The 22,400-nt window shown below is 48.5% G+C and overlaps 1 protein-coding gene across 1 annotated transcript; it reads right to left on the reverse strand.

Moving 5' to 3' along the window:
* Positions 1 to 239: 239 nt before the first annotated feature.
* On the reverse strand, positions 240 to 15,114 carry LOC121543176 (histone-lysine N-methyltransferase ASH1L). Its single transcript, XM_041852881.2, has 12 exons — positions 14,937 to 15,114; positions 10,048 to 11,868; positions 7,591 to 9,511; positions 3,314 to 3,635; positions 2,699 to 2,872; positions 2,501 to 2,592; positions 2,319 to 2,392; positions 2,180 to 2,225; positions 1,817 to 1,952; positions 1,525 to 1,700; positions 983 to 1,077; positions 240 to 824 (listed from the first exon to the last, which is right to left on the reverse strand). The coding sequence occupies exons 2-12, from the start codon at positions 11,788 to 11,790 to the stop codon at positions 711 to 713; spliced, it is 4,893 nt and encodes a 1,630-aa protein (XP_041708815.2). The 5' UTR covers positions 11,791 to 11,868; positions 14,937 to 15,114; the 3' UTR covers positions 240 to 710.
* Positions 15,115 to 22,400: the final 7,286 nt, after the last annotated feature.

Below are 22,400 nucleotides of genomic sequence, written 5' to 3' on the forward strand. Positions count from 1 at the left end.
AGGTAATTTTAGATTGAGCCGACATGCAGCGTTTACCGTGAACATTTCCTTTACATTTAAATCGAGCTATAACGCGGATCTTCCGCGATACGAATTGAATCCAGCCCTAAGACTATGGCAGGGTTCTTCAATTCCGGTCCTGGAGGGCCGAAACACTTCTGTTTTTTTTATTTCTACCTGGTAGTTAATTGCACTCACCTGGTGTCCCAGGTCTGAATTAGCCCCTGATTAGAAGGAGAGGATGAAAAACTGGTGTTTCGGCCCTCCAGGACCGGAATTGAAGAACCCTGGACTATGGTCTCCATCCATCCCTTCCGCCCTCTCTGACTATTAAATCAGACTGTCACTGGTCTGCTGACCATCTGTCAATCATTCTCAATGGTACAGCAAACAACAACACCCATCCCACATTCCTCTCAGAAACAAAGCCGAAAAGAATCTTTATAACTTATAACGAGGGGAAGCGCCCCCCAACACTAGTGCAAAGTTAGCTGAACTGAGCTACTTGAAGGAAAAAGAGAGACTGAGCTGAGCTACTTGGTGGAAGAAGAGAGACTGAGCTGAGCTAATTGGAGGAAGAAGAGCGACTGAGCTGAGCTACTTGGAGGAAGAAGAGAGGCTGAGCTACTTGGAGGAAGAAAAAGACACTGAGCTGAGCTACTTGGAGGAAGAAGATTTCCTCCTTCCTTCCTTTTCCTCTCTGTCACCAATCATGCCTGCCACAGCTTCAGGAGTATGTTGTTCAGTCGTTCCTTCCGCACCTCCCTCTGGCCCTCCTCCTCCCCCTGTTTTTTCTCCTCTCGTCTGTTCTGAGGTTGAGTGAGCTGTGGTGTGGTAAATGCGACATCAGCAGTTAGTTATAAGAATTAGTGACACAGACAAAGCACTCTGTATGAATACATTACACTTCAAGGCAGCCCTCATGGGAGAAACTGTAATGAGTGAATATGTTTACAGTTACAGTACAGAGTAGAGTACTCACATGGGGTGTGGTGCTGAGGGGGTTAGGGGGGCACTGGGGATCACGAAGGGGCTCACTAGTCAACACAACCTTCTTCTTCACCACCATTCGTCGACCTACAGGGAGGGGAAACAACTTTAGTGCCCATGGATGGTTTTGTGTGTGTGTGTGTACAGTAGATGTCCTTAAATTCCCTTATGTGTGTCTGTTCTTGGCTGGTGACTGTTTGATGGAAATAAAGTTTGGTTGATAGTTTATGGGGAAAGCTGAACCTAGCTGAATGTTCTTGGACGGCAGTGAAGAGATGACAGTTATTTCTGTGGTCGGAAAACTGCTGTGTGTGTAATGCTGAATACGATATGGCTAAATAAATACTGTAAAACAGATAGCTAAACTGAGCACTGAGATGAACACACACATTTATGTCCATATAAACATACATTCAGTACAGTACTACTGAAAGACAATGAACACATTTCAAATAAAACACAATGACACACAGGCGGGCGAGCACACACACACCTACAAAAACTTAAACTAACACACACACTTGCTTCATGGACCTGACATGATGTGGCTGTTGTTGTCCCCAGTAGCTACATCGCTGGAAACTCCTCCTCCATCCTTCTCTCCTTCTTTCTCTCGCTCCCCCTCTCTCCCCCTCCTCAGGCGTATCTGTCTGTCACTGACCCTCTCCCAGTTCCTCAAAAGGAACACGTGCTGCTTCAGGACGAACACCCTGACAATCAAACAAATACATAAATAAGATCATTATTATTATTTTGATAAATGCAAATAAACAACTAGTCTGTTCCTCCATGTGTATTGACATGGTGGGTTCTCTTCTGTCTTTACCTGTCACTGGTGGTCATAGGCTCCATGTCCAGGTGGGGAAACAGCTTCTTACTGGGACTGGAACCCTCCTCCAAGGGAGAGGGAGGGAGGGACACCCCTGTCTGGTGACTGGACAGGCTCTTCTCCTTTGGTTGGCCTGGGAGGAAGACAAAGACAGAACGAGAGATAGTGAGGTACGGACCCCTCCACACAGACTGAACACCTTCAACGTGTCACTGCAACACTTGGATGTCTCCCGCCAACCAGGTAGGGTGGTAAGTCATGTTGAAGTCAAGTATTGATGTACACACTACAGTATAAACATTGTGTATGGTATGCACTGTATGCACAGACAGAAGCCAGCTCTGACTTTAGGGTACTCACAGGATGAGATCTCTCTGGTCAGAGGAACATCAGGCTCTTTGTGGAGCTGGAACACACAGAGACATGGTCATTCAAGTGTGTGTGTTTATTGTGTGTGTGTGTGTTTGTATATTGTGTATAGTGTATGTGTGTGTGTTACCTGGTTGTGCCTGAAGAGCCACAGGACATCAAAGGGCAACTGAAAGTCAATACGTCTCATTCTTAGGTACTTCCCTATGAGAGAGAAGGGGGGAGGGTGTTAAAAACCTGACACACACACAATCTCTCACACACACACACACACACACACACACACACACACACACACACACACACACACACCGACATGTATGGGAGCAGGCAGGAGGCTGTAGTCTTGTTCTCCTGGTGTATATTCCAGTCTCTCTCTGTTCAGCTGGCTCTGAGAGGAGGGACTGGGGAAGAGACACATTTACACAATGAAATTAATAGAAGACACATCATTTGTGAAATAAATTCAAAGTGAAGTTAGTTTGTGTGAACGGGTGCATGATAACTCACTCTGTAGTTTTGTAGTCATCTGAGTAGAGCCCCGCCCTCTGAAACCTCTTCCTAGGCAGCTGGTCAGCTCCCTTATCTGATTGGCTGGCCGGTGTTAGGGATGGAGCTTGACTTAGCTCTGATTGGCCTATGCATATGGCGGGGGTGTGGGTGACTGGCTCACCTTCACCAGAACTAAGAGGAATGAATAAAGAGAGAGAGCGAGAGATAGAAAGATAGAGACAAAGAAAGATAGAGACAAAGAAAGAAAGAAAGAAAGAAAGAAAGAAAGAAAGAAAGAAAGAAAGAAAGAAAGAAAGAAAGAGAGAGAGAGAGAGAGAGAGAGAGAGAGAGAGAGAGAGAGAGAGAGAGAGAGAGAGAGAGAGAGAAAGGGCACTGGCTTAGCACACAGTGCTGTCAACCATGTGTTAATATACTTTGTCTGTGTGAGGTATTGAGTCTTCAGTGCACATCTAGCAGCTAGTTGCAGGGCATGTAAAATAGCATGCATTTTCTAGACTTTCTCAGTAACGTTTTGATCGCTGTGGAGTGAAATGTTGTTGAGTTAAACTTTGCGAGCATCTGCGAGGGCACCCGCTGGGTCAGTTGGGATAAGGGTGAGTTCTGACGGTTTACCTTTGGAGACAGGGTGGATGCTCACCCTCCTCTTTCTCCTCTTCCTCAATGCGCCTCCTCTTCCGTCTTCTCCTCCTCTGGCGCCGAATCACAGCTTCAATCACCTCTTGCACTGTATCTCCTCCTCCTCTACTTCCTCTGTTTCTGTTCTGGACGTGTGTCTCAGTTGGAGGGTTTGGTGGGGTTGTACGGGAGAGGAAGGGGGAGACCATGGGGGAGGGTAGAGGGTTCTTCCTGGGTCGTCCAGGCCCTCTCTTAGCCCCAAAACGTTGACCGGTTCTCAGCCACTTCAGTTGCCTCCTGCTCAGGTCATAGTGTGGGCCTTGAGTCCAGAGAGCAGTCATTGGAGCGAGGACAGGGAGAGAGAGAGATGGGAGACAGAGAAGAGAGATGGGGAAAAGAGATAAGACAGAGGTGGGAGAGAGAGGGAGGAGAAAGGGAATGAGTGGGAAGTAAAGAGAGGGAGAGTGAGGAGAGGTGTATATGTATCAGTAATTGAAACAGCAGCAGTCTGTCTCAGTGTGTCCCTGTGAGTCACAGTGAACAGGGATGGGGTGACTCTACACTTCCTCTGCACTGCTGCCTGGTTTTCCCCTCAAATCATCTACTCCCTTTCTGGGAATCACAACAAGCAGTCAAGCACACATACACACGGTATGCACCAGAGGAGGCTGGTGGGATGAGCTTTAGGAGGACATGCTCATTGTAATGGCTGGAATGGAATTAATGGAATAGAGTCAAACACGTTGTTTCCATGTATTTTATGTGTTTGGTACCATTCCACTGATTACATTCCAGCCATTACAAAGAGCCCGTCCGCCTATGTCTCCTCCTACAAGCCGCCTCTGGTATGCACACGCACACACACACACACACACACACACACACACACACACACACACACACACACACACACACACACACACACACACACACACACACACAATATATTAGAAACAATGTGTGGGCTGTGTGTGTGTGTGTGTGCTCAGTCACATATGTGTCTGGTTAGATGATGTGCCACAGCCAAACATATCCCTCCCTCCCTCCCCTTTCAAAACTCTCTACCTCCCTCCAACCTCTCTCTCTGTCCTCCCTCACTATCGGTCCCCCGGCATCCCTCTATCCATCACTTCTCCCCAAGTATCTCCTTTTTTCCCATCTTTCCTAAATTCCCCAACTTTAACACTGACTGAGCAGCCTTTCCTTCTAGGGTTTTTCCAGCCAGCCAGTGTACAGTACAGTATGTTGGCCAGACAGCCAGCCAGGAAGTGTACAGTACAGTATGTTGGCCAGCCAGCCTGTCTGCCAGCCAGTGTACAGTACAGTATGTTGGCCAGCCAGCCTGCCAGCCAGCCAGTGTACAGTACAGTATGTTGGCCAGCCAGCCAGACAGGCAGTGTACAGTATAGTATGTTACGAGTATAGTATGTTGGCCAGCTAGCCAGTGTACAGTACAGTATGTTGGCCAGCCAGCCAGACAGGCAGTGTACAGTATAGTATGTTGGCCAGTCAGCCAGGCAGTGTACAGTACAATATGTTGGCCAGCCAGCCTGCCAGCCAGTGTACAGTACAGTATGTTGGCCAGCCAGCCAGCCAGCGTACAGTACAGTATGTTGGTCAGCCAGCCTGCCTGCCAGCCAGTGTACAGTACAGTATGTTGGCCAGACAGCCTGCCAGCCAGCAGACAGTACAATATGTTGGCCAGCCAGCCTTCCAGCAAGTGTACAGTACAGTATGTTGGCCAGACAGCCTGTCAGGCAGTGTACATTACAGTATGTTGGCCAGACAGCCAGCCAGGCAGTGTACAGTACAATATGTTGGCCAGCCAGCCTGCCAGCCAGTGTACAGTACAGTATGTTGGCCAGCCAGCCAGCCAGCCAGTGTACAGTACAGTATGTTGGCCAGCCAGCCTGCCTGCCAGCCAGTGTACAGTACAGTATGTTGGCCAGCCAGCCTGCCAGCCAGCAGACAGTACAATATGTTGGCCAGCCAGCCTGCCAGCAAGTGTATAGTACAGTATGTTGGCCAGACAGCCTGTCAGGCAGTGTACATTACAGTATGTTGGCCAGCCAGCCAGCCAGGCAGTGTAGAGTACAGTATAGTCCTGTGTAGCTCAGTTGGTAGAGCATGGCGTTTGCAACGCCAGGGTTTTGGGTTCGATTCCCACGGGGGGCCAGTATGAAAAGAAAAAAAAATGTATGCACTCACTAACTGTAAGTCGCTCTGGATAAGAGCGTCTGCTAAATGACTAAAATGTAAAATGTAAATGTGTGTTGGCCAGCCAGCCAGGCAGTGTACAGTATAGTATGTTAGCCAGCCAGCCAAGCAGTGTACAGTACAGTATGTTGGCCAGCCAGCCACCCAGGCATTGTACATTACAGTATGTTGGCCAGCCAGCCAGCCAGCCAGGCTGTGTACAGTATAATATGTTAGCCAGCCAAGCAGTGTACAGTACAGTATGTTGGCCAGCCAGTTGCCAAGCATGTACAGTACAGTATGTTGGCCAGCCAGCCAGCCAGGCAGTGTAGAGTACAGTATGTTGGCCAGCCAGCCAGGCAGTGTACAGTATAGTATGTTAGCCAGCCAGTCAAGCAGTGTACAGTATGTTGGCCAGCCTGCCACCCAGGCAGTGTACATTACAGTATGTTGGCCAGCCAGCCAGCCAGCCAGCCAGGCAGTGTACAGTATAATATGTTAGCCAGCCAGGCAGTGTACAGTACAGTATGTTGGCCAGCCAGGCAGTGTACAGTATAATATGTTAGCCAGCCAGGCAGTGTACAGTACAGTATGTTGGCCAGCCAGGCAGTGTACAGTATAATATGTTAGCCAGCCAAGCAGTGTACATTACAGTATGTTGGCCAGCCAGCCAAGCAGTGTAGAGTACAGTATGTTGGCCAGCCAGGCAGTGTACAGTATGTTAGCCAGCCAGCCAATCAGTGTACAGTACAGTATGTTGGCCAGCCAGCCACCCAGGCAGTGTACATTACAGTATGTTGGCCAGCCAGCCAGCCAGGCAGTGTACAGTATAATATGTTAGCCAGCCAAGCAGTGTGCAGTACAGTATGTTGGCCAGCCAGCTGCCAAGCAATGTACAGTACAGTATGTTGGCCAGCCAGCCAGCCAGCCAGCCAGTGTACAGTACAATATGTTGGCCAGCCAGCCAGCCTGCCAGCCTGTGTACAGTACAGTATGTTGGCCAGCCAGCCAGCTAGTGTACAGTACAGTATGTTGGCCAGCCAGCCAGCCTACAGTACAGTATGTTGGCCAGCCAGCCAGCCTGCCAGCAAGTGTACAGTACAGTATGTTGGCCAGCCAGCCAGCCAGTGTACATTATAGTATGTTGACCATGCAGGCAGGCAGCGAGGCATGCAGCAGGTGAGACATGGACAAGGCTATACATAGAGACTCTGTTGGTTAACTAATGACTGTGTTCTGCTCATAGCTTCATAGCCCAGGGCTCAAACAGCACAGCAAGTGGCCAACTTCACAAGCAGAAACATTTGTAAGATCAGACTGGAAGGGCTATTAACAGACTGTGAGAATGAACTAACAAATGAGGGGAAAATTATGTGAGAGTGTGCATGACTGTTCATGCAGTCTCTCTCTCTCTCTCTCAACAGTATACATTACACTCACAAAAGTTCCAAAAGAATAAAGACATTTCAAATGTCATATTATATCTATATACCGTGTTGTAATGATGTGCAATAGTTAAAGTACCAAAGGGAAACTAAATAAACATAAATATAGGTTGTATTTACAATGGTGTTTGTTCTTCACTGGTTGCCCTTTTCTTGTGGTAACAGGTCACAAATCTTGCTGCTGTGATTGCCCACTGTGGTATTTCACCCAATAGATATGGGAGTTTATCAAAAGTATTTGTGGGTCTGTGTAATCTGAGGGAAATATGTCTCTAATATGGTCATACATTTGGCAGGAAGTTAGGAAGTGCAGCTTAGTTTCCACCTCATTTTGTGGGCAGTGTGCACATAGCCTGTCTTCTCTTGAGAGCCAGGTCTGCCTTCGGCGGGCTTTCTCAATAGCAAGGCTATGCTCACTGAGTCTGTACATAGTCAAAGCTTTCCTTAATTTTGGGCCAGTCACAGTGGTGAGGTATTCTGCCAATGTGTACTCTCTGTTTAGGGCCAAATAGCATTCTAGTTTGCTCATTTTTTTGTGTAAATTCTTTCCAATGTGTCAAGTAATAATCTTTTTGTTTTCTCATGATTTGGTTGGGTCTAATTGTGTTGCTGTCCTGGGTCTCTCTCTCTCACCTGTGCCTCTCCTCTCGGTCTGTGATGGCTCCTCCCTCCTCAGTGACCCGTCTTGGCTCCCTGGTCTCCAATTGTCTCTTCCGCTCCTCATGCCCCTCCCACTGGTGGCAGAGGAGGTGAAGAGATTGGTGTGTGTCTGAGGGGTGAAGGTGCTGTGACAGGGTGTGTGGCTCTCCCCCGCCTCTCTCTCTGACCTCCCCACAGCGGCCATCCTCTGCCCCTCTGTCAGAGTGCCCCAGGTGGGGTCGGGGGGTCTGAATCCTGCCCCCAGCCCCCCTCTCCTCAGCCAGGGGTGCTGCCGACCCCCCCAGGCCTCCCCAAACGAGGACAGGTGAGAGGAGCCTAGACAGGTGAGGGGTGTGTGTTTGAGCCTCTCTGATGATGATGATGATGAAGAGGCTGGTTTAGCAGAAGCAGAGGAGAAAGTAGAGGGGTATTTGCCGTGCCTATGTTGCCATGGAGACTCCATCAACCCAGCACTCCCTTGTCCTCCAGTCTTTCTACTTCCTCCGGACCCTGTGGTGAACTCTGACCTTGGCTGTGACCCTGCCACTCTCTCCTCCTCTTCCTCCTCTTCTTCCTTTCGTTCACGATCACGCTGTCTGTGACGATGTTTGTGTCTGAGCTTGTGTTCACTCCCCCCACAGGCACAGGACCGACCAGGGATGGACCCTGCTGGACAGGAACGGACCCCGGCCCTCTCTCCCTCACCCCTACCCCTCACGTCCTCACCTCCCCCTCCACCCAACCCAGCCTCCCTCAGCTGCCTGCTCCTCCTCCTGTGGAACCTGGCTGGGTTGAGGAGGAGGTGAGGGGGGTGGAGGTGGGGGTGGTGGGGGGCGTAGGGGTTAGGGGGAGGCAGGGGAAAGGAGGGGTGGAGGTGGGGGTTTGGGTAATGGGCCATGGTCAGAGGATAGCCTCTGTAGTAGCCAAAACCCAGAGGCATGGGGGTGGTGGAAGAGGTGGTGGAGGAGGACAGGGGGTTACTGAGAGAGGAGGGGTGGAGGTGCCCTGTGTTACCCTGTAAGGGACACCTCCGCCCCTGGCCACAGTCACCCTGGTCTAGGGACTCACAGGGCTTGTTGGGACAGCCACAGCTCAACCTCCGCTCGGGCTTTCTGCTGCCATATGGCAGGCCGTGGCAGGGGTGGGGGTGGGGGTGGAGGGGGGAGAAGGAGGGGTGAGGGGGGTAAGACAGGGGGTGAGGCGAGTAGTATCCACTCAAGTTAATTCTGTAAATGTTTGAGCGGAAATTATGCGATGACAATGAGGAAGAGTGGCGTCTTTTCTCCCCACTCTCATCGAGATCCAGTCTGGCCCAATCCTGGTGGCGCCCGATGCGGACCTCGCTGAACTGCCCAATAAGATCGTCCAGTTCAGACAGGAAGTCTGGGTCGTGCATGAGCAGGTGCTGGTACTTCCTCTTGCGTTTGTGTTTCTGTCTTTTGAGTGTGTTGTGTGCGAGGCAGGGGCAGAGGTCCAGGTGGGAGCGCTGGTTGTGCCCTAGGCAGGGGCAGGGGGGGCAGGTATAGGGGCATTCGTACCCCCTCCGCCTCTGTCTGTCTCTGGGTTCCACTAAGTCAGAAGGAGGGGTAGCAGGGTGTGTGTGTCTGGGGAAGGCGGAGGGGGCCGACACTCTGAGGGGTGTGGGTACAGGGGAGGGGTGTTCTGGTAACATGGAGGGAGACAGTTGTCTCTGACCCTTCAGGCTGATCCCCAAGCCTGTCTGGAACACTGACCTGGTGACCTCTGAGGTCATTCCCATGGTTACCCCCCCTCTCCCACGGCCCCTCCTCTCCCCCCGCTCTGAGATACTGTTGTGGTCCATTCCAATCACACTGTCACTAGGCAACATCTCCTCGCTGTGTGATTCGCTGATAGGTGAGGGTGTGGCCTCTTTCAGGTGAGCGAGGGAGACAGGCTGGTGGGGGTGAGGAGGGTGAGTAGGAGGAGAAGAGAGTCTGCTGGAGGGATGGTGGAAGAGGGGATGTCGTGCCTGACCTGGAGAACTCCTCTTTAGGGAGGGTGAGAGGGATGAGGAGGAGAGAGGACGTGGCGATGCGCAGGAGGAGGAGGGTGAGGGGAGGGTGAAGGTGTGGGGGAGGAAGAGGGAGGGAGCTGGTTCTGTGAAGCCTCCATCACTGTAAGGGCTCTGGGCTCCACTGGAGTGGGTGAGAGATGGGGAGGGGAATGGGTGAGGGAGGGGAGGATGGGGCTGGGACTGTGGAGAGGAGAAGAGAGAGGGACCAGAGAGACTGGTGAACAGTGTGGACTGAGAGGCAGGGTTAGAGTTAGCTGGAGCTTTGGGTTTGCGTCCTCTCCTCTTCCCCATATAGATGGTCCCCTTCTTACTCACGTTGATCTGGGGACCTAGGTTACCCCCAAAGGAGGAGGACAGGGAGGGTGCTGTGACCGACCCACACACCCCTCCTGCACCCCCACAAGAGTTCTCTCTACCCCCCCACACCCAGAAAGCATCTCCCTGAGTAGCCTCCTCTTCCTCCTCTTCATCTCTCCGATGATGCTCCTCATCCTCAGCTGCCTGTTCCCCTTTTCAGAGGGGAAGTCTTTACCCCCCTCCTCACTTCCAGAGGGGGTCAGTGTATCCCTGTTCTGGTCCTGGAGAGTCTGTTTGGGGAGGAGGGGGGAGGGGGGCAGCCGTTTGGGGCGACCTTGTTTCCTGGGTGTAGGGTTGGGGCTAGAGGGATTGGTGAGGGTAAGACTGTGATCCAGCACTGGGTTGAGCACATGGGGGTCCAGAGTCTCATCATGCCCATGAGGGAGCACCTCAGCTCGGTTAGGTTTGGGCAAGTGTCTGGGTGGAGGTTCGTCCAAGCTTGAGGTTTGGGATTTGGGGCGACCCCTTTTTCTGGCCTGAAATACGGGACGGTCAGGTCCAGGTGAAGGGCTAGGATCAGAGGTCAACAGGTAAGTCTGGGTGGGGGATGGGGGTCGCCCTGCTGGTCTGGGTCTCACAGGGGTGGAGGTAGAGGGGGAGAGGGAGGACGGACTGGGGGGTAGAGGAACGAAGGGGGCTAGGCATGACTCAGTTGACCGAAGGTTGGGTGAGTTGGTAGTTGGGGGTGTCTGGGGGGTAGTGGGGGGTGTCTGGGGGGTAGTGGTGGTCAGTGGGGCAACTAAGGGGGCATCTTGGGGGCCATCTGGGTTCTCTGCCAGTCTCTGTGCCCGGTTCACCAGCCTGGTCCAGCTTGGCCGTCGGGTCTTACGCTTCTTCAGCGGACGGCTGTCCTGCTCTCGGGGGGAGGTAGGAGGAGAGGAGAAGCGGAGAGAGAGAGAGGGAGGAGGGAGGGAGGTGAGGGGAGAGGAGGGGTTGGAGGGATAGACGGTGGGTCTTGAGGGGCCACCTGGATCATCTGATTCCCCTGTTCTGCTGGTCAGGTCTGGGTTTGGGCTGGGTGTACCTGTCTTCCTGCTCTGAACCTCAGGCAATATCTGACACCTTGTAGAAGAGGGCAATTTATTCATCCTCAAGTCTCTGGGCTTCTCGCTTTCCTTGTCCTCTTCCCCCTTTCTCTCCTCCTTCCCAGTCATATCCGTCCCTCTCTCATCCATCCCAGTTCCCTCCTTCCCTCTCTCATCCCTTGCTTTCTCATCTCTGTCCATCTTTGGACTCTCATTCCTCCCCCTGTCTTCCTTCCCTCTCCCCTTCTCCCCTCTCTTGCCCTTCCCTTTCTCACCCCTCGCTTTCTCATCTTTCTCTTTCTTTTTCTTTGCTTTCTCCTCTCTCCCTCTCTCATTTCCCATGGAGGACTGTGGTAATGGTCTCCTGCTCAGGCTGGTGAGGGAGGCAGCAGGACTCAGTCTCCCATCAGCCACTGGGGCTCCTCTCTGGTCTGGAAGTAGGGGTGTGGATGGGGGCGGTGTAGGAGGGCAGCTGAAGCCTGTAGTCCTGTCCTGGGCTGCAAGGTCAGCCCGATGGGGGCTGGAGGCTGGAGGTCTTGTTGTTGAGTTCACGTTAGTGGGGGCGGCTGAGGAAGAACAGTTATGTTTGCGACCTTTGATATTTGTGAGTCTGGTAGGATGGCAGGTGACTGTAGGTACTCCCCCATTCAGCATACCTCCCTCACCATTAACACCTGCCTCACTGCTAGGGTCCTTCACCGAGGGGGAACGGGGTGATGAGGGAGGGGGGGAATGGGGGGATGAAGCTGTGGGGTCAGAGGGGGTTGCCTGATCCATTTGAGCAGGTGGGTCAGGGTGCCTTGGTTTCTCTGGTAGGGTGTCTGACTTCTTATGGGTCAGGTTCACAGGGACCTGCTGGGATGAAAACATGGTTATAAACACATTGTTGTCAGATCAGATTGGTCATTTATTATGTCATCTATCACAAAAGATCTAGGTAATTTACAGGTAAAGATTTTTATATCTCCAAAAGAAGCCCGGTTAGACCTATGATAGTTCTGTTAATGTACTAGCCCATTGCTATTTTCTAATCATTTACAGCATAGTGCCCTTGTTGACAAGGAAGTAGAGGTACAGTTGAAGTCGGAAGTTTACATACACTTAGGTTGGAGTCATTAAAACTCGTTATTTCAACCACTCCACAAATTTCTTGTTAACAAACTATAGTTTTGGCAAGTCGGTTAGGACATCTACTTTGTGCATGACACAAATAATTTTTCAAACAATTGTTTACAGACAGATTATTTCACTTATAATTCACTGTATCACAATTCCAGTGGGTCAGAAGTTTACATACACTAAGTTGACTGTGCCTTTAAACAGCTTGAAAAATTCCAGAAAACGATTTCATGGCTTTAGAAGCTTCTGATAGGCTAATTGACATAATTTGAGTCAATTGGAGGTGTACCTGTGGATGTATTCCAAGGCCTACCTTCAAACTCAGTGCCTCTTTGCTTGACATCATGGGAAAATCAAAAGAAATCAGCCAAAATTGTAGACCTCCACAAGTCTGGTTCATCCTTGGGAGCAATTTCCAAATGCCTGAAGATACCACGTTCATCTGTACAAACAATAGTACGCAAGTATAAACACCATGGAACCATGCAGCCGTCATACCGCTCAGGAAGGAGACACGTTCTGTCTCCTAGAGATGAACGTACTTTGGTATAAAAAGTGCAAATCAATCCCAGAACAACAGCAAAGGACCTTGTGAAGATGCTGGAGGAAACAGGTACAAAAATATCTATATCCACAGTAAAACTAGTCCTATATCGACATAACCTGAAAGGCCGCTCAGCAAGGAAGAAGCCACTGCTCCAAAACCGCCATAAAAAAGCCAGACTACGGTTTGCAACTGCACATGGGGACAAAGATCGTACTTTTTGGAAAATGTCCTTTGGTCTGATGAAACAAAAATAAAACTGTTTGGCCATAATGACCATCGTTATGTTTGGAGGAAAAAGGGTGTTGCTTGCAAGCCGAAGACCACCATCCCAACCGTGAAGCACGGGGGTAGCAGCATCATGCTGTGGGGTTGCTTTGCTGCAGGAGGGACTGGTGCACTTCACAAAATAGATGGCATCATGAGGAAGGAAAATTATGTGGATATATTGAAGCAACATCTCAACACATCAGTCAGGAAGTTAAAGCTTGGTCGCAAATGGGTCTTCCAAATGGACAATGACCCCAAGCATACTTCCAAAGTTGTGGCAAAATGGCTTAAGGACAACAAAGTCAAGGTATTGGAGTGGCCATCACAAAGCCATGACTTCAATCCTATAGAACATTTGTGGGCAGAACTGAAAAAGTGTGTGCGAGCAAGGAGGCCTACAAACCTGACTCAGTTACACCAGCTCTGTCAGGAGGAATGGGCCAAAATTCACCCAACTTATTGTGGGAAGCTTGTGGAAGGCTACCCGAAACGTTTGACCCAAGTTAAACAATTTAAAGGCAATGCTACCAAATACTAATTGAGTATATATAAACTTCTGACCCACTGGGAATGTGATGAAATAAATAAAAGCTGAAATAAATAATTCTCTCTACTATTATTGTGACATTTCACATTCTTAAAATAAAGTGGTGATCCTAATTTACCTAAGACAGTGAATTCTTACTCAGATTAAATGTCAGGAATTGTGAAAAACTGAGTTTAAATGTATTTGGCTAAGGTGTATGTAAACTTCCGACTTCAACTGTATGTAAATGTAATGTATTTCAGAGCTGCATAGTTCATTAGCATTAGTGGGTCAGAGAGAGGACAGGGAGAGGAAAGAGGGAGGGAAAAGGAGAGCAAACGGGAGAGAGAGAAACAGCAAGGGTGGGGTGCTGGTGCAAGCCTGTTGAAAGAAAGCTAAAGGACACAATGACATAAAAACAGAGCGAGAGAGAGAGAGAGAGAGAGAGAGGAGAGGAGAGGAGAGGAAGAGAGAGAGAGAGAGAGAGAGGAAGAGAGAGGAAGAGAGAGCGAGAGGAAGAGGAAGAGAGAGCGAGAGAGAGCGAGCGAGAGGAAGAGAGAGCGAGAGAGAGGAAGAGGAAGAGAGCGAGAGAGCGAGTGCGAGAGAGAAATTAGGACAAAGGGGAGGAGAGAAGCTGAGGTGATGGAGACTGAAATGAGGTTGACACACCATGAGGAGAAACTGAGCTATCAAAAAAGAGAGAGAGAGAGGTGGAGAGAAAGATAAATGAGAGCAGGTAGAGAAAAGAGGGGAGGTAAAAATAGACAGAGAGAAGAAGACAGAGGAGAGAGAATTAGAGAGCGAGAGCGATCGAGAAAGACAGAGAAAGGCAGCTGTGCTATTGGTAGCTATAAATGCCCACTAATAGAGATGAGGAGGCTTGACATTTCATGCTTGTCCTGTCATTTGTGAGCTGCGTTGCTGCAGCCTGACTGGTGTATTTGCAGCTAAAGCAATAATCTACTCTCTGGGGTAGGTGATTGTCATAAGAGCTGATGGACCAATGTCTGGATCAGCTGCTAATAGTTGCTGTGCTGTGTGACTATTAATAGTCCTGTTCTCTATATTCTAATGCACCACTACACTACTGCTGCTGCTGTTTAAGTTTCTCTATCCAGACCATCACTCACTTCACCTTATTATTATAAACCATTAGGAACAGCGCTGAGTGTTCGGGACAGGATAACACGCCTTGTGGGGAATGAATAGGAAACACACATACTGTACATTAATTGTACACTAATGCATATCATGCATAGGCCTAGATAAACGTGTAATAATATACAATTGTGTCAAATGTGAATACTATAATATCCATGACTTTTCCTTCTCCACACCGGAGAGGTTTGTAGGGGACCCAGTGTACAAATAAAACAGACCTGAAGTACTAGTCAATGTAATAAATTAGTAGTAAGCGGTTAACAAGTCAGGTATTCAGTGAGGTAGTAGTGGTTCTCTTCTTACCTGTTTGGCTAGCACAGTCTGAGGGTTGGCTGGGCTGGGAGTGGTGGTTGTAGGGGCTGTTGATGATGATGATGGTGGTGATGAAGGCGGAGGCGAGGAGGAGTGTATCTTCCTGGTCTGGGTGGTGTTGGGGTCCGACCCCTGGTTCTGCTCTCCGTCCCCCTCCTCCTGAGGGCTGTTCCCCTGCCCACTCACCCCTCCCTCCTGATCCCCCCTCCCCACTGCCCCCCTCCCAGGCCTCTGGTAGGTCCTGATGGTGGGTTTATACTCGTAGCCCTCCAGGGTCCTGGGGGGTTTCTTGATGCGTTTGGCCGTTTGGACTCCAATCCTCAGCCTCACATTGCCCTCAGTGCAGCTCCTCTCTCTTCCTGGAAATGGGAGCTGTCTCTGCCCTGCAGCGCCACAGCACCCCTCAATGAACACCTCCAGTACTGCACCACCTCCTCCTTCCTTCTCTCTCCTCTTCCGCTTCCCACTGCCTACCCCTTTCTCTGGGTACTGCTGTGGCGGGGCAGGGGGGAGGAGAGGCGGTTTGGATGGTGGAGGTAGAGATGGTCCCCCCTTCGCTCTCTGGTCCATCAGAGATGTGAGGGGGGAGGGGTGGGGGGTGCAGCACCCAGGGTGGGAGGGAACAGGTATTGTCCAGAGATGAAATGTCAAAAAGCTTTCTTGACCCAACTGTCCAGCGCTCTGTCCCTATCTGTCTGTCAGTCAGGCTTGAGCTGAGAAGGATGGAGTGAAAGAGAGAAACAGAGAGAGAGAGATTAGTCATTTCACTGACATCAGACAGTAGCAGCAATACAACAACGACAGAGGAGAAGTCCCTGTCAGCTTTACTGAAAAACAACAGAATGCCAATCCAAATGTAAGGTACTTTACAACAACGACAGACAAAAAGTCTCCTATCAGCTTTACTGAAAAACAACAGAATGACAATCCAAATGTAAGGCACTTTACAAGAAAGTGAAAACACAGAAACTATACTACCTCTATGGCACTTTACACTTACATTTTAGTCATTTAGCAGACGCTCTTATCCAGAGCGACTTACAGTGAGTGAGTGCATACATTTATTTTATTTTTTTCATACTGGCCCCCCGTGGGAATCGAACCCACAACCCTGGCGTTGCAAGCGCCATGCTCTACCAACTGAGCTACACGGGGCCCATAATAATGCTATAATGCTTACAACAGACGGCAAAAGACACCAGCTAAATGTCAGCTTACATGTAGGCTATGTCCTGTTCTCCACTGCAGCTGACCACAGCATCACGCAGCTTGGCAGCCAACACTATACTAAACCCCTCCCTCTCTTTCCCCCGCTCTCTCCGTCCAAAGTCCTGAAGAAAATTCTGCAATACAATTTCCGAAGCCGCGTGTGTATATGTATGTGTGTGTGTGTGTTTGTGTGTGTGTGAGAAGCAGATGGCAGTAAAGTAACTCAGGAGATGATTCAGATGATGACCTCACTGATGACCTCACTGAACGGAACCCCAGGGGACCAATCACACTCAGCAGAGCAGCCCTTTCCAAGAATGCCCACACTTACTGGAAAACAGGGGCCCTGTTCAAAATTCTTTAAAAATGTATAATTCCTTCCTTGCTTCCTTCCCTCCATTCCTCACTCCATCTTTCTTTCTTTCATTCATGAAGTGATCACAGATCTAAGGGCTCATGCTCGATACCAACTTTGATTTCTCTCCACCCCACAATCCCTCTACCTTTCCCTCCCCCCTCCCTCCCCTCTACTGTAGTCCACCTCTTTCTTTTCTCTATTTTCTCTCCAACCTTCTCTGTTTCATGTCTGTCAGCAACCCTTTGCATACTTCAACTCTCTTTTCGTCCTCTCTCTCTCTCAGAACAGACCACACAGTAAAATGGTCAACCCAGCACCAGGCACCGTATCCATGTTAATCAAAACCATATTTCCTCCCCCTCTTCTCTCCCGTCTTTTTCTCCTCTTCAACCTCAATCCCTCCATTCACGTCCTCCAGAACATTCCCCTCCTCCCCTCTCAGTAGTGGTGTAACACAAATCCGTAGGAACGGGCAAAGCGTATTTTTGGAAACTAGTGAATTCCTCCCCCTCCTCTGGTTTCCTCTAAGTCAAGTAGGCTTTTCATTTACCCCATTGTAAATGGACTTTTAATGTGACGCTAAGGCAAGTATCACACTCAGCAATAACGTTCCCCTGAACAGCTATACTTTACTCTCTGTCTGTCTCCCTCTCTCTCCCACATACACACTTGCTCTGTAGACTCTATGTGCTGACCAATATACGCCAAGACAAACACCATCTCCTGTATCTCTCTCTCTCTCTTCCATTTCCTAATAAAACACACCCTGTTGTACATTCTTTACTCTCTATGGAGAGCCTCTTATGAAACAACTCATCTGTCTCTCAACAGTGCCTTGTCCTTGTCCTCTGAAGAGGCTTCCAGTCAGACCATGTTAGCATGTAGAGCTCAGTATCTCTCTGACTACTGGTCACCTCTACAGTGACCACTACTGTGGCCTGACCCAGATATAAGGACAGAGAGAACCCAGAAATAGAACGAGAGAGAGAGTATACATATGTGGAGGTCACAGTGACATGAAAACTAAGGAGACATGGTGAGCTAGAGTACAGTACAGTATAGTACAGTACAGCCCTGTTTGTCAATACAATGTCAAGTTGGCTAAATTGAGTGACAGGTTGAAATACCTTTAATTCTCAGAATATAGATTTATGGAATAGGCTACATTATGCATTTAGATAACACAAGTACAAGTGCCATGAGTCAACAAGCAGGCCCACGCATAGCCTACATGTAGATAAACTGAGGAAAGGGGTGTGGCCAATACATACTGGATAGACAAAAAAGCTAATCGTATTATTCACTATGACTAAATATTAATGTTATGACCCTCAGTCCTATAAACAGCCTGTCTGTCTGCTCCAGGGAAGTGTCTGTTGTGCTAACTAACCAGCAGTCGACGGTATCTCAACATTAAAGGTAGACTCAGCGATATGACGTACAGTGAGGGAAAAAAGTATTTGATCCCCTGCTGATTTTGTACGTTTGCTCACTGACAAAGACCAGATCAGTCTATAATTTTAATGGTAGGTTTATTTGAACAGTGAGAGACAGAATAACAACAACAAAATCCAGAAAAACGCATGTCAAAAATGTTATAAATTGATTTGCATTTTAATGAGGGAAATAAGTATTTGACCCCTCTGCAAAACATGACTTAGTACTTGGTGGCAAAACCCTTGTTGGCAATCACAGAGGTCAGACATTTCTTGTAGTTGGCCACCAGGTTTGCACACATCTCAGGAGCCTGACGTTTGGCAACTCGAACCTTCAGCTACCTCCATAGATTTTCTATGGGATTAAGGTCTGGCGACTGGCTAGGCCACTCCAGGACCTTAATGTGCTTCTTCTTGAGCCACTCCTTTGTTGCCTTGGCCGTGTGTTTTGGGTCGTTGTCATGCTGGAATACCCATCCACGACCCATTTTCAATGCCCTGAGGGAAGGAGGTACCCACCCAAGATTTGACGGTACATGGCGCCGTCCATCGTCCCTTTGATGCGATGAAGTTGTCCTGTCCCCTTAGCAGAAAAACACCCCCAAAGCATAATGTTTCCACCTCCATGTTTGACGGTGGGGATGGTGTTCTTGGGGTCATAGGCAGCATTCCTCCTCCTCCAAACACGGCGAATTGAGTTGATGCCAAAGAGCTCGATTTTGGTCTCATCTGACCACAACACTTTCACCCAGTTCTCCTCTGAATCATTCAGATGTTCATTGGCAAACTTCAGACGGGCCTGTATATGTGCTTTCTTGAGCAGGGGGACCTTGCGGGCGCAGCAGGATTTCAGTCCTTCACGGCGTAGTGTGTTACCAATTGTTTTCTTGGTGACTATGGTCCCAGCTGCCTTGAGATCATTGACAAGATCCTCCCGTGTAGTTCTGGGCTGATTCCTCACCGTTCTCATGATCATTGCAACTCCACGAGGTGAAATCTTGCATGGAGCCCCAGGCCGAGGGAGATTGACAGTTATTTTGTGTTTCTTCCATTTGCGAATAATCGCACCAACTGTTGTCACCTTCTCACCAAGCTGCTTGGTGATGGTCTTGTAGCCCATTCCAGCCTTGTGTAGGTCTACAATCTTGTCCCTGACATCCTTGGAGAGCGCTTTGGTCTTGGCCATGGTGGAGAGTTTGGAATCTGATTGATTGATTGCTTCTGTGGACAGGTGTCTTTTATACAGGTAACAAACTGAGATTAGGAGCACTCCCTTTAAGAGTGTGCTCCTAATCTCAGCTCGTTACCTGTATAAAAGACACCTGGGAGCCAGAAATCTTTCTGATTGAGAGGGGGTCAAATACTTATTCCCTCATTAAAATGCAAATCCATTTATAACATTTTTGACATGCGTTTTTCTGGATTTTGTTGTTGTTATTCTGTCTCTCACTGTTCAAATAAACCTACCATTAAAATTATAGACTGATCATTTCTTTGTCAGTGGGCAAACGTACAAAATCAGCAGGGGATCAAATACTTTTTTCCCTCACTGTAGATGCAGGAAGTAAACAGCATAGTGGGTCAATTTCCGCAACAACTACTGTAATTGAGCGTTGACGCGCGAGGCTCAACTTCTCAGCTGTTTTGGAGCCCTGGTTACCACGCTGTGAACAGTGTGAAGCGAACCCCTGCACATGCACAGATACTGTGTGTGACTGTATATCCGGTGCTGCTCATGGCAAAGTCATTTCACTCAGTCTACCGTTAAGCAGCAGGTCTACAGCTATTGCGGATGTCAGAGTGATGGATAGACTTGTCACTGTCATCATTGTGATCGTAAGCACTCAACGAGCAGTGGGTTAAATCACTGTAATGGCCCTCTCATATCCAACTATCACCATCTGACTGTCACTGTTATCAGCCATAACTACATGTACATTAGCAGCTCTGTGACAACACTGCTGACAGAGCATCCCATTACACGCTATACTGTATATACAAAAGTATGTGGACACCCCTTCAAATGAGTGGATTTGGCTATTTCAGCCACACCCGTTGCTGACAGGTGTATAAAATCGAGCACACAGCCATGCAATATCCATAGACAAATAGATTTCTGCCCTGCTAGAGCTGCCCCGGTCAACTGTAAGTGCTGTTATTGTGAAGTGGAAACGTCTAGGAGCAACAACGGCTCAGCCGCAAAGTGGTAGGCCATACAAGCTGACAGAACGGGACCGCTGAGTGCTGACGTACAAAGCGCGTAAAAATTGTCTGTCCTCGGTTGCAACACTCACTACCGAGTTCCAAACTGCCTCTGGAAGCAACGTCACCACAAGAACTGTTCGTCGGGAGCTTCATGAAATGGGTTTCCTTGGACGAGCAGCCGCACACAAGCCGAAGATCACCATGCGCAATGCCAAGCGTCGGCTGGAGTGGTGTAAAGCTCGCCGCCATTGGACTCTGGAGCAGTGGAAACGCGTTCTCTGGAGTGATGAATCACGCTTCACCATCTGGCAGTCCGACGGACGAATCTGGGGGGCGGGGGGACCAGCTCCATATTAATGCCCATGATTTTGGATGAGATATTCGACAAACAGGTGTGCACATACTTTTGGTCATGCAGCGTACATGATAGTGATAGGTTGAGATAGTATTGCAGTATACTAAGTGGTACCACTACTCCATACAAGCTGATGAGACACACACGCACACACAGAAAAGTTTGTGGTCATATGCACATCCTTAAAAACATAGGTGCTGGGCTAATAAAGAATATTAGTAAAGAACAAGGCCTGCACGCTGTTAAAGCTCCCAATTCACAGCTATATTGACAACGTTTTCGATCCGAACTGATCTTTGTCAGGTCAAACAAACAAACTGAGTGCTCACATCCCAAAATATACACATTTCACCTCACATGATCATTATGCACATGATGCTGGTGGGTGCAAAAACCATTTGTGCATCTCTAATAATTTGATATCAATGAGATGGGCACATGTAGTAGTTCCAGAAAATAAAATATATTTACAAAATGACCAAGTAGGAGACCTGGAAGGCAAGACAAATCAAAGTGACATATTCATGTAAGAAATGATGTGATATCAAACTCTTGGTTCAGACCTTTAGGAGACATGGTACACAAACGATGAATCCAATACAATTATCTTCTCAATAATAGATTATCAGTATCTCCCTCCCCTCCCTCCTAGGTGTCTTAACATGTTCGATACCAATGTATCTCAGAGAGCTAATGTTGTGACACACAAACACACTCTCTTTCTCTGCCCTTCTCTTCACAGTTATATCTGGCTGTATCAGGCTCTTGGTCCGTGGGTCTTACATTGTGTACCATGGTCGCTGCTACACTGGCTGGCTGATCTAGAGCGGAGCGGAGCGGAGGGGAGGGGAGGGATGTCCAGTACTGCACTCGCTGTGTGATCTACCCGCGTTCACCTTGTCACTGTCATGACAACATTACCCACTAGTATATTTTGCGAATGGCTTTGATGCGTCGTGTGAACTATGGCAGCTTGTAGGCATTATGCACAGTGCACACATAACGTAGGTAATGACATGACACGTGCCATTGTTGTTGTTGTCATTCATATAGCCTATTTCACAGAACATCTGCCAATAATACATATTATTGCACAACGAAATTAACCAATTTAACCATTAAACTATTACATGTCTGTCAGTGATCACAATTCTCTATGATGAAACAATATTTTTTTTGTGATGAGTCCATGCCCCTTTCCTCTCCCTCATCTGTCCTCTGTCTGCCTTATAATAATTGTGTCAGCAACATTGGCTTGATAAATATTATCACAGTCTGTGCAGCGAGAATTCAACCCTGGTCCCACACCCCCATAATAAATGATATGATAGATGCAATAATGTTGCAACACTGTGATACAGCACGCTAGCATATACTTACAAACTAACATAACATGCTGGTTTGATATGGTACAAAATTAGACATAATCGTGCTACTTACCGAGCGTGCTCGTCCCAAAACTGCGTTTAGCCTACATTAGACAAGATAAGAGAGCTTGGTGATACTGCCCTATCCTCTCGACAACCATCAACAATCATGCGATGTATTCAGATATTGGTTTGGTTACATAACTAAAGTCGCTTGGCCTACTCCTCCTCCGAAACCCTACGCATAGGCTGGCTGGATACAGAAGAGAACATTTGCGCGGCTGTTTTCATAGCGCTCGGTTGAAGACACTACAGTAGCATTCTCCGTGGTAACTTGTCTCGACAGCTAGGTGACGAGCTAGTTACAGTAGTGCAGGGGAAGGCAACTAGATTCAGCCGTCGAGGCAATGGTCGGTGGCCAAAACATAATTATAATAATTTGTACACTGCATTGACCACAACTAATCCTAATAAGAGATTGTATTTGAAAATAACAATCATTTCATACCTTGATTACATTGAGAC

The sequence above is a fragment of the Coregonus clupeaformis genome, unplaced genomic scaffold (assembly GCF_020615455.1).
Source record: "Coregonus clupeaformis isolate EN_2021a unplaced genomic scaffold, ASM2061545v1 scaf0776, whole genome shotgun sequence".
Taxonomy (NCBI): domain Eukaryota; kingdom Metazoa; phylum Chordata; class Actinopteri; order Salmoniformes; family Salmonidae; genus Coregonus; species Coregonus clupeaformis.

Bases quoted from the DNA above. Each gene is read 5' to 3' on its own strand.
- LOC121543176 (XM_041852881.2), bottom strand. From the start codon at position 11,790: ATGGATCAGGCAACCCCCTCTGACCCCACAGCTTCATCCCCCCATTCC. The intron at 2,393-2,500 runs GTGTGTGTGTGT...TCTCTCTCATAG, and splicing joins GCCTGCTCCCATACATGTCG to GGAAGTACCTAAGAATGAGA. The intron at 1,701-1,816 runs GTAAAGACAGAA...TTTGATTGTCAG, and splicing joins CCTATGACCACCAGTGACAG to GGTGTTCGTCCTGAAGCAGC.